This window comes from Cnephaeus nilssonii (assembly GCF_951640355.1).
Source record: "Cnephaeus nilssonii genome assembly, chromosome: 10".
Lineage (NCBI taxonomy): Eukaryota > Metazoa > Chordata > Mammalia > Chiroptera > Vespertilionidae > Cnephaeus > Cnephaeus nilssonii.
In genome coordinates, this window is record NC_137081.1 from 31837009 (window position 1) to 31849862 (window position 12854).

At 46.4% G+C, this 12854-nt stretch overlaps 1 protein-coding gene across 1 annotated transcript; it reads left to right on the top strand.

Moving 5' to 3' along the window:
* Positions 1–8514: 8514 nt before the first annotated feature.
* NEU2 (neuraminidase 2) lies at positions 8515–11772 on the top strand (the record flags this gene model as incomplete). The annotated part of the gene is made up of 3 exons (XM_079782484.1): positions 8515–8605; positions 9354–9559; positions 10834–11772. Exons 2-3 carry the CDS (start codon positions 9359–9361, stop codon positions 11770–11772), a joined length of 1140 nt encoding a protein of 379 aa, XP_079638610.1. The 5' UTR covers positions 8515–8605; positions 9354–9358.
* Between the last annotated feature and the right edge of the window lie 1082 nt (positions 11773–12854).

Genomic DNA, 12854 nt, shown 5'->3' on the forward strand with positions numbered 1-12854 from the left:
CACAGAAGTTAAAAATTGTCCTAGGCCATGAATAGAAATAGAATCACCTACAATAAAATAGAAAATCTGGGTTTGCACATGAGGTTTAAACCTTCACCACTCGTGAAGTACAGAAACTCTAAGATAGAGATGGAGGAAGAAACTTGAGAAATCATGAGCCCTTAACACTGAGGTAGAGACAACTTTGGGGAGGTTTCCACAATCTGGGGCATAGTGGGAACACCTCCACCACCACCTCTGAGAGATAATTTTCATAGAGGATGAGCTCACACACAGAAATTATAAAACATTTGAGGAAGGCCAATATGAAGAATATAAACAATTATGAATTATTTTAAAATAGATTCTAACAAGTTATACAGCATTTGAGGAAATCCAATTGAAGAAAAGCATCCCACAAAAAATGGGAAAATAGAAACAATGGAGTAATATAAAAAGAGACTTAAAAAATAAATATATTTAAGGTGTTTAGAAAGATAAAGGAGTAAAAATCTGTAAAAACAAAAATAGGAAGTCATTTTTTTTTTAGAATTTAAAACCATTTTTTTTAGAACAGTTTTAGGTTCACAGCCAAATTTAGGGGAAGGTACAGCAATTTCCCATATACTCCTTGTCCCCACATATGTATAGCCCCCCCCCCCTTATTAATATTCCCACCAGAGCAGTACATCTATAATATTAAAAGGGTAATATGCTAATTAGACCAGACATCCTTCAGGCCATCATTCTGGACGAAGCTGGGGCCAGAGGGAAGCCTGGGTCCCGGGTGCCAGAGGGAAGCCGGTACCAGCAGCCAGGGAAAGGAAGGCCTACTCTTACACAAATTTCATGCATCGGACCTCTAGTTTGTTATAATTTATGAACCTACATTGATACATCATTATCACCCAAATCCATAGTTTACATTAGGGTTCAGTCAGTGTTGTATGTTTGGACAGATGTATTTTCACTGCCCTAAAAATTGTCTATATTTCTCCTATTCACCCTCCCACCTCAACCACTAGAAATCACTGATTTTTCACTCTCTTTGCAGGATGTCATAGAGTTGGAATCATGCAGTGTGCAGCCTTAGCAGTTGGCTTCTTTCACTTTGTAATATGTTTTTAAGGTTTCTCCATGTCTTTTCATGGCTTAATAGCACATTGCTTTTTAATGCTGAGGAAATTAGTTTTTGAAAAAGTAAATTCAAAGAGGAACTAAGTAGAAATTGTAGAAATAAAAAACCCCAAAACATTGCATTAGAAAAAAATAAAAACACACCTCTAGATTTACAACTCTAGATTTTGAGATTTGGAAGGTATATCAGGTAAAGCACCCAGAATGAAGCACCAGGAGGCAAAGAGATGGGAAACATGAAAAATAAGTCAAACGACATCTGAAGAACAAATCAAGAAAACCAAGTATACATTGAAGATGCCGTTCTAAAGGAGAGAGGGGAGGAGAGGCAATGTTCAAGCATTAATGACTGAGAAATTTTCACAATTGAAGAAAGACATGTCCTCTGAGTTTGGAAAAGCATTCTGAGTCCACAAGGTAAATAAAAATGAATTCACAACTGGCCAGCCCATAGTGGGACTGCAGAACATCAAAGGTAAGGAAAAATCATAAAGGTAAGAGAGAAAACAGATTGCAATCAAAGTAATGATGATCCTGGTCAGCCAGCACTGTCCTGCTTTCTTGCTTCCTCACACTCAAACTTTGCACCCACTACATGCTGCTGAAATGTTCTACCTCTGCTTCTGTAAATTTTACTTTTCTTCCTGGTCTAGCTCAGATCATAAGCCTTCGTCCAGGAAGTCTTCCTGACTACCCCTGTTCTTACCACTTCCCCTTGCTCTTAATAACTGTCACCATTACAGTCCACCCCTGACTCCTGGGTGACTGGCTTATGTTCCTTGGATGTTTGCCTTTCCCCCACACACAAATTAATAAACACGGGAAGCTCTGGGACCTTATCCAGGATCTTTCTCTACTCCTTCCAAGTTAGTATGGTGTTGGCTACATGTATGTGTTTGGTGAATATATATATTTTTATGTTTTTATTAATTTGAGAGAGAGCGGAAAGGAGAGGGAGAGACAGAAACATCATCGGCTGCCTCCCGCATGCTTCCTACTGGTTATCGAGCCTGAAACCTGGACATGTTCCCGGATGGGGAATTAAACCGGTGACCTTCTGGTCAATCAACTGAGCCATACCAGCCAGAGCTCAGTGAACATTTTTGAACACAATAAATTTATCCTTTGGAGTCAAATATAAGTTAAATTTTCAAGCTGAGTCAAGCTCAGTTTTATAAGCTCTTTGGGCCCTTTTGAAAGCCCTTTTGATGGTCTGGCCAGGATAAAGTGAGTAGGCACTCTTAGTCCACATATTATTACTTATCATCATTTTTAAAATAATGTATTTTTTTTGCCTGGCTGGAGTGGCTCAGTAGTTGTGTATCGACCTATGAACCAGGAGGTCACAATTTGAGTCCTGGTCATGGCACACGCCCTGGTTGTGAGCTCAATCCCCAGTAGGGAGCATGCAGGAGGTAGCTGATCAATGATTCTCTTTCATCATTGATGTTTATATCTCTCTCCCTCTTCCTTCCTCTCTGAAATCAATAAAAACTTATTTTTTTAAAAATGTCTTTTTAAACTAATAATTAAATCATATGTGCCTGGAAGAGTACAGGAAGTAAATAAATATCGTTTGTAATCCCACTAGTTAAAATTGACTACCGATAGTATTTATTTATTCATTCTATATTCACTGGATATTTGCTAAGTATCTATTTTGTCACAGGCACTGTGCTAAGTTTCAGGGGATGCAGCAATACATATGTGGTATAATTTTTGTTTATTTTTAATATAGATTTCTGAGTATATAATATGCAGATTTACAAAAGTAGGATCCTAGTTTATATGCTATCGTGTATCCCAACATTTTCATGCATTATCTTTAAAACATGGTTTTAATTAATCAGCTGCCTAATACTCCATTTTATGGATGTGTTATGATTTCTTTAATGAGTCACCACCCTACATTTACCTCACTTTTAAAATACCCCTTCTATGGCCCATTGAATTAGTTGGAACACAGCCAGAATGTAACAGCATTGACTTCAAGGTGATTCCTAGACCTCCAGGGGGTGTGAGTCAGAGCTGGGGTCTGGGTTTACTAGGGTGTTCACATGGACTGGCTTTTGCATGGGACTTTCAAACATAAATTCTAAGGCCAGACCATAAACCTTTCTCTGCAAACTGATGAGAGGGTTAGACCAGAGCAGGAACAAGGGGACCCAGAACTGGCCATCCAAGGGTCACTCTGACCTGGGGGGGCAGCCAAGGAGAGCTGAACTTGGCTCTGAGCCACAGGAACCACCTAGAGCTGAAGATAATCAAGGGAGAACTATGGCCAGTGGAAGGAAGGGAAATAAGTTAGGGAGGCCTCCCTCATCCCTCAGTTCTAGACGAAGCCAAGAAGTGCACTTTGAAGTGAATGGACTGCCTTCAGGTTTTTCCAGCTCCTGAGGCCTCACCCACACTGGCAGTGGGCTGGGTGAGCTGGGTTATATTTTCTGACAGTGTGCCAGCTCCTGACTCGTCCTCCTGGGAATGAACTTGGGGCCCATGGATGGTGCTGTTTAGACATGTTGTGATGGGTCCAGAAGAAAAGGGCTTGTTGCCATGGCAGTCCTTATCATGAGCTGATGCTGGGTTAAGAGATTTAGACAGGTTATCTAAAGTCTCACATTGTCAGCCCTGCCTGGAAAGGCAGCCTCATCCATTCATTCACTCAATTGATGAGTATGGATAGAGCACTGATGATTATCTGAAACGCCATTGGTACTGGGTTATAGACAGGTGAGTCATATAGTCTGCTCCAGGCAACTTAGTCTACTGTGATGTATTTGTTCCCATTTTTTCAGCAGAGGAAACTGAGGTCTCAAGAGATCAAGAAGGCTGCCCTGCTCACCTAGCTGCCCCAGGCAGAGCCCAAAGAGGAGTTGCATCCTGGGTGGCTCCAGGTCCTCCTGCACGTCCACACCCTCCCAGGCCCTGGAGGTCTGTTCCCTGATATGCACACACTTTGCCCGCTGCATCCGTTTAAGAGGCAAGCCTGACTCAGGTGGCCTGCGGCTCACCCTGATTCAGCGTGACTTGTAGATAAGTCCTTCCCCGGATGAGGAGAGGCAGTGCCCTCCAGGGCTGGGCCTCTACACTGACACTGCCTGGGGCCTCCCTCAGGTGTTTATAGGCACAGGCCCAGGAGTGGAGCCGTGAGTCTCGGGGTGAAGCCAGGGGAACACAGGAGCTGCGCTGACCTTCTCAAAGCTGGTTCCCACTGCCTCTTCTCACACACTCTGACGTCCAATCCAGGCCCCGGGATCCGGCCTGGAGCACTCTTCTCTTGGAATTGACCCACCTGTTCCTTTGTTGATATAAACAAGAGTTCTCCTGTACCAGGTAATTACGGGGTGATGGTGCCATACTTGGGAATGCCTCAGACAGTGGCCATTTTTTTTAAGTGTACTAGCTCATGGCCCCTCAACCCCCGATATAGTGCTCACTCTGTTTTGGGGGTATCCAGGGGAGATGTTGGGTGGGAAATGTGGGAGAAGGTTCAGATCAGCCAGTTCTGGAAAACTCCTCATTCTGCCCCCAAGTTATTGCTGGTCTGAGCTTCCAGAAGGCTGCTCGGGCTCCTGTCCTGGCGTGGGAGTTGGGAGAGCTCCTCTCAGCTGCGTTGAGCCCATGGAAATGGGGTTTTCTTTGGGGGAGAGCGCTTTGGGTTTGCTGCCACACACGCTTGCTTTGCTGGAACTGATGGCAGACCACATGCGGGCCCCTGTCTGCTCTTTGGAGAGATGGCATTATTTCAACGTGGGAGCCAACAGGCCAACATTCCATCCAAAACTGGCCCCAAGAACCAGGGCCATTCCTCTGGGGAAAGCTGCAAAGTGCGCCTTTCTTGCTCCCAGAAGCACTGGCTGTCACTTACTGTGGGCTTCTGAGGGGCAGGGACCAGGCTGGTGTGTTTACCTGTTTCCAGGCACAGGGAAGGTGTTCCATACAGATCTGAGTTGGCAAAGATGCCTCCTGAAGTGGGTGAGGGAAGCCAGCAGCCAGTGTGCTCCCAACAGGAGAGAGAGAGGAGGGGGGCAGGGGCCCTCCACCGCTCGCCTTTTGTTAAGAAGCATTCAGACCTCAGGGTCCCAGCTGTGGGTCTGTGGCAGGAGAATCCAGTGGTTAGGGGCGTGTGTTCTGAAATAAGGCAGATCCAGGCTCAAATCCACCCACCTTCGCCAACTTAAGGAAGTCATCCACCGCCTCCCTGACTCACTTCTCGGTTTCCCCATATCTGAGATGGGAGCACGAGAGCCGGCCTTGTAGGCAGAGTGAGGAGAAGTAAGATGCTTTGCTCCAGGTTTGGCGCCCACAAGACTACAAGCCCTGCCAGCTGCTGGTAGCCTTAGGTGGGACCATCTGGAATCGTCACTACTCAATCATTTTTGACCTACCAGATGGCAGTTTTTCATGGTGCAAACTGACTTTATCATCTCTCTGGTTGCCTTTGGGCTGCCGGGTGGGACTGGGTTGTGTCGGGGCCCCTGCTCAGCCTCCCCCAAGGAGTCAGGGCCTAACTCCATGCCTGCTCTGGAGATGAAGGGGCCAACGCAATCACCTTCTTCAGCCCTTTTCTTGCCAGGTGGGGAGGTGGACCTCCAAGAGGAAGGTTCTTGCCCAAAGATACACAACTTGCTGGACATGAACCTAGGCCCAGAATCTGATTGCTAATTCAGTTTTCTTTCCACTACCTTAGCCTGAAGCTGCTGTCACATTTGGAGCTAGGGCTGGGGCCAAGTGGGCCAGCTAGCTACCTGCATGCAGTGCTAAGGCATCGTGTGACAAGGTACAGGAAGATGGCACCTTCCAGAACTGCCCTGAGAGGCACGCTGTGTGGGTCAGAAGAGTCTGTAGTCCCAGCTCTGACACTGAAGGGCTGAGTGAGCTCAATTTCCTCATCCGTACAATGGACAATGATAGCATCCACTTCGTGGGGGTGTTGTGGAGATGAAATGAGTACATATTTGTGAATCATATTGTAAAATAATATAATTTGTAAATATAACTTCCGAAAAAAACTTTTTTAATATTATAGAGCACTTAAAGAGTGCCCAGCAATTGGTAAGGGCCACTTTTGTGTTTGCTATTATTATCCTAAAGACATTTGGGGATTGGTATTGCTGGTAAGTGTGTGAGTTTGGGCTGGTGCTGAGTTACTGAGAATAGAGAAGAGCTCTCTAGAATGGACCCCAAGATCCCCCTTTCCTCTACCCCATCCGCTCCTGCATCAGCTGTGGCTCTAAATATTTAAGGGGCAAATACTTTTTATATTAGCAGCCTGTGGGGACTGGGTTTAGTGTGTCTTACTCATAAAGCATCCCAAGTTCCTAAACAATGTAGGGCACAAAGTAAAAGCACAGTGAATCTTTGCTATATGAGTGAATACATTTGTTCCCACCCTAAAGGATTTGAGTCTAAAGGAGGAATCTGGAAAACAATCAGAGTTGCTCTGGAAATAAATTCAGAATACTTTAAACTTTGCATTCTTTTTTTCTTTTAATATATTTTTATTGATTTCAGAGAGGAAGGAAGAGGGAGAAAGAGATAGAAACATCAATGATGAGAGAGAATCATTGATTGGCTGCTTCCTGCCCGTCCCCTACTAGGGATCGAGCCTGCAACCCAGGCATGTGCCCCTGACCGGAATCGAACCTGGGACCCTTCAGTCTGCAGGCCGATGCTCTATCCACTGAGCCAAACCGGCTAAAGCCAGCATTCTTAAATCCTCCCTAATTTGTCCTCCAAATCATATGAATTGCTATTTTCTATCTCTAAGAGCCAGGCTCCCCGCTCCATTATCACAACTCTACTCCATGCTTTTATTTTATCTCACCTGGAAAATTGCAACAGACTCACCTTCTGCCCTTGTCCCCAGACGCCAAAAGAAGGACTACCTTAAAAATAAATTAGATCAGATCCCTCCCTTGCCCAAAGACATCTGAACTCTTCCCTTTGCCTCCAGGTTAAAACCCAAGTCCAGTGGTCAATAAGCTCATACAAAGATGCTCAACGTCACTAATCATTCAGGGAAATGCAAATCACAACCACAGTGAGACAGCACTTCACACCCACGCTGATGGCTATCATCAAAAGGACACAGAGTTGAGGAGGATGTGGAGAGACTGGAGCCCTCATATATTGCTGGTGTGCTGTAAACCACTGCAGCGGCTATGGGAACAGCCTGCAGCTCCTCAGACGGTTAAACAGGATTACCACATGGCCCAGCAATTCCACTCCTAGGTAAATACCCAAGAGCTAAACAAATCCTGATCAATTTTTTCACTAGCTGGTTTTGCTCAGTGGATAGAGCGTCGGCCTGCAGACTGAAGGGTCCCAGGTTTGATTCTGGTCAAGGGCATGTACCTTGGTTGCAGGCTCCTCCCCAGCTCGGGCCCTGGTCAGGGCGTGTGCAGGAGGCAACCAATCGATGTGTTTCTCTCACATCGATGTTTCTCTCTGTCTTTCCCTCTCTTTTCCACTCTCTCTAAAAATCAATGGAAAATATCCACGGGTGAGGATTAAAAATAAATTAATTAATTAATCCTGATCAATTTTCTAGAAAACACTATTATGCTGAATCGTCTCCCCATTTTCATTTCAGTTTTGAATCATATTTGATTCTTTCCCATCTATATTTCATAACAAACTTTCTGGCTACCAAGCCCTATATTCTTGGACTACAGTTTCCACGTGGAGATTTTATCACAACTTAGTTCTTCCCCCACCCCCGCCACCCTGTTTAAGCAGCCACGCATTTTTACCTTGTGCAGTATTTGCCCTTATTAGTGTTATTTTGTTATATTGTCTTAACGAAAATGTTCATTATGGATTGAATGAAATACTGATAGATTGTATAGATTTCTCAAACATGTTAAATAAGTTTTAAATCGATAATAATGTACACAGTAGGAAAAAAATGCAGGCAAGAGGAACAGGTATACAGAGGAGAGGTGGTGTGCCCTAGGGCAGCTGCAGCTGACCCCCGGGAGCCCTGGACCTGTGCTGGCCCTCAGAGATCCAGGTAGGTCATGGGGCCAGGTCTTCAGGTTCTGGGCCGGCCAGCCATCAGATGCAGCCTTTCCTGGGGATGACCAGGAGGGGGTTATTTGATGGGAATCTCGTCCCTCCTGCTCAGCTGAGAGCCATCTGCTCTGCAGCCAGCATTCCCTGCAGGTGGGGGTACATCCCCCTGAAGGAGACCCCAGGTGGCCCAGCATGGAGACCACTGTCACACATAGTCACCAAGTTATCTCGGTGACTACCCTTTTTGATCAAATGCCTTTTTTTTTTCTGAAAAGCAGCCATGTGTAAAAATTATTCATTGTCATTATATCTCCAATAGCCCAACAGATCGCCAAACTTCCAAAAGCTGAAGAAATTGAGTCGTCTGCTAATCCAAGCTCAGTCTTCAGTCCCTTCAGAATCACTTTTCTCTTGGACATCTTTAACCTGTTGATATAGTTCCATCTGATCAAGCATTTTTGTAGGCTGTGAGGTAAGTGAATAGGGCAATGCTTTCTATCCGTTCATCTCCCCTAGCCTGTGTTTCAATGTCCCAAAGTTTAATTAACAGAACCGGGGCGTTGCCCTGAACTGAACTCAACACTTTGGAAGCTTATTTTTAATTTTTTTTTTTTGTACCTCTGGAGGACCCTCCCAGCCTCTCTCTTCCATTCCAGATGTTTCCTCTTCCCCCACGGGTGGGGTCCCCACATAGCGGCAGCTGGGAACTCAGCCTCAGGCAGCCTGGAGAGCAAGCCTGCAAAATCAAGGCTTCCCCCCACTTTTTTCCTTTTTTCTAAGGTGACTTCCAGGCCTGCAGAGTTATAAAAAGTTCTTATGTGTCCTTTTCTGGCAGTTGGACAGCTGCAGAATGCCACTTGGCAAACACTTTTATCCAACCCAAGGCTTGGCATTTGATGGGCAAAAGCAGCTGAAGGTTATCACAGATTTGTCCTAGCAAGGTTTGTTAACTCATAATAAAAATTCAACACAAAATGTGCTTTTCCAAATACCCCTTCCCTGAAGTGTCATGGACAGAGCACTGCCAAACTCCATGGCAGGCACGTGTAGCATCAGAGATAGGCTCTTGGAAGGTAATAAGGGAGACATGGGGAAGGAGGACAGGCCACCAACCTCAGCTACCTCACCCTTGGAGTGGGCACCCCCTGCCTGGGAGGATAGCTCAGCCCCATCTCAGGATGTGACTTCAGAGAACTCATTTCTTTCTGCGCCTCCCCCAGACCCCATGGCATCCCTCCCCGTCCTGCAGAAGGAGAGAGTGTTCAAGTCGGGAGCACAGGCCTACAGAATCCCTGCTCTGCTCTACCTGCCGCAGCAGAAGACTCTGCTGGCCTTCGCAGAAAGGCGCAAGAGCAAGAAGGACGAGGACGCAGAGCTGATTGTCCTGCGCAGGGGAAGCTATGATGAGTCCACCCACCAGGTCCAGGTAAGGCAGGATGAGGCTACACTAGCTCCGCTGGGAATATGGGGACCGTGGCATTCTTAGATGGCTGGGGTCTGGGGAACAGAGGGAAAGGAGACATTGAAACCCAGGAGGGATTCAGGGCTCTACCATGGATGAGGCAGAGAAAGTTTCCCGAAGTGGTCACCCAGAAAATGTGGGTTCACTGGGACCAAGTCCAGTTGGCCTGGCAGCATCGGCTTCAGTGCAGGATGGGACAAGTCCAGGGAAACTGATGCTCAGAAAGGTTTTCCTGTGTGATTGAGAACCCAGGGAGGACTAGTTTAGAATTCCATAACTGGGGTTGTATCCTTTGAGTAAAATTAACCTGGGGAGTGGGACCTGGGAAGGGTTGGAGTGATTGCTGTGTTCTAAAGTCCCAGCATATAGATCAAGTAATTGATTTTGACAAAGACATCCAAGGCTGGCATATCACATATTACTATTAGTATTATCATTACTCTGTGGTCATTATTACATAGCAGCTGTTCAGAGCATGGGGTTTGAAGCAGATGGACCTGGGTTCAAGTCCTGGTTCTATCAGTTAGAGGTATGGCCTTGGGCTACTCACCTGCCTTATCTAAGCCTTCCATTCTCCAGACATAGGTTGGAGCTAATGACACCTGTTCCCCAGGAATTAGGGGTTAGGCTCTTGGCACAGTATCTGCCTGTAGAAGGCTCACTGGGGGACAGGTGTTAATGAATGGGGGTAGATGGCAGAGCTGCCGCATATATGACATAGACTTTGGGATTATGGGAGTTCCATGCGAGTCCTAGTGTCATGTAGTTGCCCCTCCCAGACTATATAATAGAGTATGGTGTATAGCAAATGGGAAGTGATTGTCATATTCTGTCCCACACAGGTCAGACTATTGTGGTTACTACTAGGGCTTTACTTTTAAAGAATGGGAAGTTGGACTGGGCTGGTAGGTTGAGGGAAGCAGGATGAAGCTGGGAATGGCTCGTGCCCAAAGGATCTCTGCATCTGAGGTCTAGCCCACCGTAGGTGCTCTGATACATGTTGGTGGGAATGGAGGCAGCAGACATTCAGGAGGAGTGGGCTGCTGTGCAGGGGGTGAGGCGGAGCCTGGCTCCCACAGCTCTGGGAAGTGATGTGAGTTGAGTGAGTGGTAGATGAACACTTCCTCCATGACCTTTGACCTAACCCCATGAGACACCCCCCACCCAGAGTGCAACTCTGTCACTGTCACTGGTCATTTCAAGGCAGTGCTTGTGTTTCTTCCTCTCCTCACATTCAGTGGCACGCTCAGGAAGTGGTTAACGAAGCCCAGCTGGAGGGCCACCGGTCCATGAACCCAAGTCCCTTGTATGATGAGAACACGGGGACCCTCTTCCTCTTCTTCATTGCCATCCCCAGGCACATCTCTGAGCAACACCAACTCCACACCAGGGTCAATGTGACGCGGCTGTGCCAAGTCACCAGCACTGACCACGGCAGGTCCTGGAGCCCCACCAAGGACCTCACCATTTCTGCCATTGGCTCGGCCCACGGGGAATGGGCCACCTTTGCAGTGGGCCCGGGGCACTGTCTGCAGCTGCACAATGAGGCACAGAGCCTGGTGGTGCCAGCCTACGCCTACCGGAAAATCCGTGCCCACGGGAGGCCCAGCCCCGCCGCTTTCTGCTTCATCAGCCACAACCACGGGCTCACGTGGGAAAGAGGCAACTTTGTGGCCCCGGAAACCGTGGAGTGCCAAGTGGCTGAGGTCGGGGGTGCAAAACAGAGGATGGTATATCTCAATGCTAGAAGCCCCCGTGGGGCCAGGATTCAGGCCGAGAGCGTTAACGACGGGCTTGATTTCAGGGGGGCCCAACTGGTACAGAAGCTTGTGGAGCCTCCCCATGGCTGCCATGGGAGTGTGATCGCCTTCTCCAGCCCCAGAGAGGGGTCAGGACCCTCAGACAAGTGGCTGCTCTACACTCACCCGACTGACCCCCGGCAGAGATCCAACCTAGGTGCCTACCTCAATACACGGCCCCCGGCCTCTAACGCCTGGTCCCAGCCGGCCCTGCTGGCTGAGGGCAGCTGCGCCTACTCAGACCTTCAGAGCCTGGGTGTCGGCCCCGATGGCTCACCCCAGTTTGGGTGTCTGTACGAATATGATAACTATGAGGAGATCATCTTCCTCATGTTCACCCTGAAACAAGCCTTCCCAACTGAATTTTCGGCTCAGTGAGCCCGCTATGTGCTACCCCCTATTCTTGTCCCCCTAATCCTGCAAATACCCTATGACCCAGCAATTCCACTCGGAAGTATACATCCAAGAGAAATGCACGCATATAGCTGCCAAATACACGGATGAGCATATTTACAGCAGCTTCATTCATAAGAGTCCTAAACTGGAAACAACCCAAATGTGAATTGAAAACAGAATGGATAACTGAATTAGGGACTATTGATGCGACGGAATATTACCCAATAATAAAAGAATGAACTACTGCTACACATAATAGTATGGTTGATTTTCAGATGGTATGTTGAGTGAGAGAAGCCAGACTCAAAATAATATATACTTTATAATTCTATGTACATGAAGTTCAAGAACAGGCAAATCCCAATCTATGATATATACATCAAGACACTGGTCGAGGAATACTGTTCACTGTGAAAGGTCCTGGGAACATTCTAATGTTTGACCTGGTGCTGGTCAGGAGGGTGCATCCGAATGTGAAAATTCAATGAGTCGTACACATATGATTTGTGTACCTTACTGTATGCATGTTATACCTCAATAAAATGTAAAAGTTGAACTGAATAGTGGATTTGCCAATTAAACCTCCAAATCAATATGTTACATTGGATTGTAAAACTTTGGAACTGAATTTTTTAAATAAACTTTTTTGGAGGAATAATGATAGATTTACAGAAAATTTGCAAAAATAGTATGGAGTATTGCCATACATCCCACACCGAGTTTCTCCCAATGTTAGTATCTTACATATCTGGTGTATTAGTCAAAACTAAGAGATAAACATTGCTCCATTACTATTACCTGAACTCCAGAGTTTATTTGGATTTCACCAGTTTTTCCACTAATGTCCTTTTTCTGTCCTAGGATCCAATTCAGGATATATTTAGTGCATTGAGTGAAACTGAATTTTTACTATAATTTGTGTCCATAGAGATACACACATACCCAGAGATTGGTGCACAGCTACAACAGGCCCCTCCCCTTCACCCACCTTCCCCTAAAAACCACTTGTTGAACATATAAATAAGCAAGCAAACGCCAAGAATATGTGCTTCAGGCCTGGACTG